General features: G+C 37.3%; 1 protein-coding gene across 1 annotated transcript; it reads right to left on the bottom strand.

Annotated features, from left to right (window-relative positions):
• Positions 1-495: 495 nt before the first annotated feature.
• On the bottom strand, positions 496-2,905 carry LOC141642667 (uncharacterized). Its single transcript, XM_074451528.1, has one exon. The coding sequence runs from the start codon at positions 2,500-2,502 to the stop codon at positions 784-786; it is 1,719 nt and encodes a 572-aa protein (XP_074307629.1). The 5' UTR covers positions 2,503-2,905; the 3' UTR covers positions 496-783.
• Between the last annotated feature and the right edge of the window lie 712 nt (positions 2,906-3,617).

A 3,617-nucleotide genomic window follows, 5' to 3' on the forward strand; every position in this document is an offset into this window, starting at 1 on the left:
CACTGTACTACATAAATTAGTGGTTACCTATCACAAGTCACAACCATGGCATTAAGGATCATGTTTTGTTTTGGCAAGTTACATCGTAAAAAATATGGTCAATATCGCCTCAATATATATGGTTCACCGGCTATAGAATGGAAGTTTGGCTTGTGTGTCAGGGTATCATATTACTCAAAACCTGATGTTCCGAAGCTACTGTCTGCAGTGACATCAGGCCCAAATCTTACCAACAATCTTGTTTCCATTTTCCAACGCAATAAAACTAATTTCAGCATAAGAAAAACTCAATAGACAAATCAGAAACTACTATACCAAAGTCCTTCGCATGGAACTGGGTGTAGTAAACTTATACAGAACAGTAAGTTTGACTTAATCAAAGAGTAATCTACCCCTCAAACTGGGTGTAATCATGATGTCAATGATTGCAAGGAAAAATACAAAACACAAGAGTACAAAGTAAGAAGAGAATCAACCAGAATGTTATAACAAAAATGTGGGAACAGAAACCAGTAGAAATATTATCATCCTTACATCCTAAGTAACTAGTTACAAACTACTCAACATACTGCATTCAAAGCAGTGTTATAGAGTAAATTAATTACCTTAAAAAACAGTAATTAGAAGGAGATAGGATGAGACAGAGTAATTGTGAGTATACAAACTAAAGCATCCCACATATATGTAGATGTACATCAAAAAAATTAAATTTATAAACCCCAAAAAAATAAACAAAGTGGGGGGAAAACCCGAAAAACTTACAATGTAGGAGTATTTAAGTTATTATGAATGCCAGATCCCATTCAATAAGCTCTTGAATTTATTAGTGGATAATTTCTTCATAATCTTTTTTGCGTCCATTACTCCAGCTTCTGCAAGTTTCTGTATGTTCTTAACATAACCAGAATGTGAAATTAATTTCCTCGCATGATTGCAACTACTAAGTGACAACAATATTGACAACAAGAACTTGAAATTCCCGGAATTCCCTTCTTTTGTATCAAGCAACTGAAGAATCATACCAATGTTATGATCATCATTTGAAAATTTCTTCCTATTTTTAGCTACCATGATCATGCTACACAATGCCTCGGCTGCCATTTCTCGAATATCATACGATTTTGCCTCCAGAAATTTCACAAATTCACCCATAAACCCGACATCCCCCATCGATTTCCTTGCTTCTTCTGAAGTCCCACATAGCCTAGATGCGGATTTGAAGGCCAATTCTTGGATTGAAATGTCCCCATTTCGAAGAAAGAACAATAATTGATCCAAAAACCCATAACTTATCAACAAATTCAAATGATCCACACAACAAAAACACAAATTCTCAATTGCCCTAAACGCGGTTTCCCTCAACTTGAATGAAAAACTCAACTTGGGATCGAGTATTTGAATCAAAGCTCGAGCACCACCTTCCTTGACAATTAAATGGGCAACACATTCATCCCCGAAAGCTAAGGATTGTAGGAATTCAGCCGAACCAATCTGACACATTTCATCTCTACCTTTAATAAGATTTATAAAGGTAGAAATTGCACCCTCCTCAATCATGAACCTCTTAATTTCCTCAACCACAACTACATTTCTTAAAACCCAACAACACGGACCGATCAACCCGAGTTCACCATCATCTTTATCACTCGAGCATTGATTTAACAATGCAGTAACCCCGCCATGAGCTGATAATGCCCAAGCATTATCCCCATTCTCAGTCAATTTCATCAAACATCGAATTGAACACTCTTTCGCCTTAAAGCTCCCACTTTCAATCACTCTAACCAACGGCGGTATAACCCCAGAAACAACAAGCACCCCCTTATAACAATCAAACCCGGAAATCACTCCAATAACAATGACAGCCTCTTCTTGAATACTCGAATCGTTCGAATCCAAACAAGACACTAACAATAAAACAAAATCCCCCAATTCAACAACAATTTTAACATACTTTTCATCCTCTAAAACCGCCTCATGAAGCGAAACCAAAGCTTGCTGTTTCATTCGAGAATCACCAATCTTCAACCTATTCAACAAATCCTTGACATAAAACCTCATATCTTCCTTTGAAGCCCCAAACCCCGGCATCGAAAGCACTAACGCAAGACCACCGGAAATAATCCCCTCATTATAATACATTACCGTAAACTTCTTCAAAGCAACATCAAGTTTCGACACAACTTTATCCAAATCACTCTGCATCAACAATTTACCACTATACGAAACGTTCAAACACCGCGACGCAAGATCATTGCACTCGTCTACACTATGCGACACAAAAGATATAAAATCAACAAACCCTTGATCGTTAAAACTGGAATTAGCATTTTCCATGGCAATTAATCCGGAATTAAGCTCTTCCAGGCGGTTTCGGATTAATTGCCATTTAACTGAAAATACCCTTATAGTGTGAGATAACGTTATAAGCGACACAATAAAGTCGATTATTCGACGGAGATTGTCCGACGGAGAAGGGCAATTTGGGGATTCTTGAACCATTATTTTTTTTAATATGGGTGTGTGAGCTTTTAGTATGGTTGATTGCTCACCTCATCGCTTAATTACTATTATCGACGGTGGACGCCTCGAAAAAAAAAAAAAAGTGGGATTTTCTAATGGAATGGTTGATTTAAGGAAGAATGGAAAGGAAGAAACGGCATTGATGGTGTTGTTGGTGAAGTGGGGTTGTTGAGGAGAGAGGAAACGAATTTGAGGAGTGAGAATCTAGGGTTGAGAGTGATATTTGGGGAAAGTGGAGTAGATGGCGGGAGTGAAGAAGATCTAATGATAGTGGTGTAAAAAAGGGAAGGTGGAAATCTAGTCTAGGGTTAATTTAGGGATGTGAGAATAATCTGACGGGTAACAGTGTAAAGGAAGGAAAGTTGGTTAGCAAAGTTGAAGCCGTAGAATGTGAAGTATATGCGATGCTATATTGGTGGAAATGTGGAATGGTGGGGGCGGCTGCTTCTCCTTTTTCCGAGTTTTACTTAAACACGGACTCTACTACTTCGCTAGTCGCTACAGCCTCTAGGCTCTGTTCTTTTGAACTTAAAGTCACTTAATATAAGTTCACTTCAGATCCTATAAGTTGATTCGATTCGATTCGAGATCCTATAAGTTCGATTCGGATTCTATAAGTTGATTCGAGTTTAGTTCGATCCTATTAGTTCGATTCGATTCGAGATCTTATAAATTCGATTCGAGATCCTAGTTCGATTCGATTCGATTGAGATCCTATACCTCACTTAATTTAAGTTTACTTTAGATCCTATAAATTCAGTTCAGATCCTATAAGTTCAGTTCAGTTCAGATCCAATAAGTTCAGTTCAGATCCTATAAGTTCAGTTCATTTCAGTTGAGATCCTATAAGTTCAGATCAGATAAGTTTCAGTCCAAAAAAACAGGGCTCTAGTCCTCTACTAGTACTAGGGATATGTGGGTTAATATCCGTATACTACCCTTCGAATTAAGGATTATAACGTAAAATTTCATATGCAATTTATAGTCATAAAACGATAAAAACAATAGAAACGATAAGTGTATAGAAATCAACCTCGGGTCCTTTAAATTGCGGCGTAAAAAATGTAAATCTAAGCGATTTCCTCCTAATCGTT

Source organism: Silene latifolia, chromosome 2 (genome assembly GCF_048544455.1).
Source record: "Silene latifolia isolate original U9 population chromosome 2, ASM4854445v1, whole genome shotgun sequence".
Lineage (NCBI taxonomy): Eukaryota > Viridiplantae > Streptophyta > Magnoliopsida > Caryophyllales > Caryophyllaceae > Silene > Silene latifolia.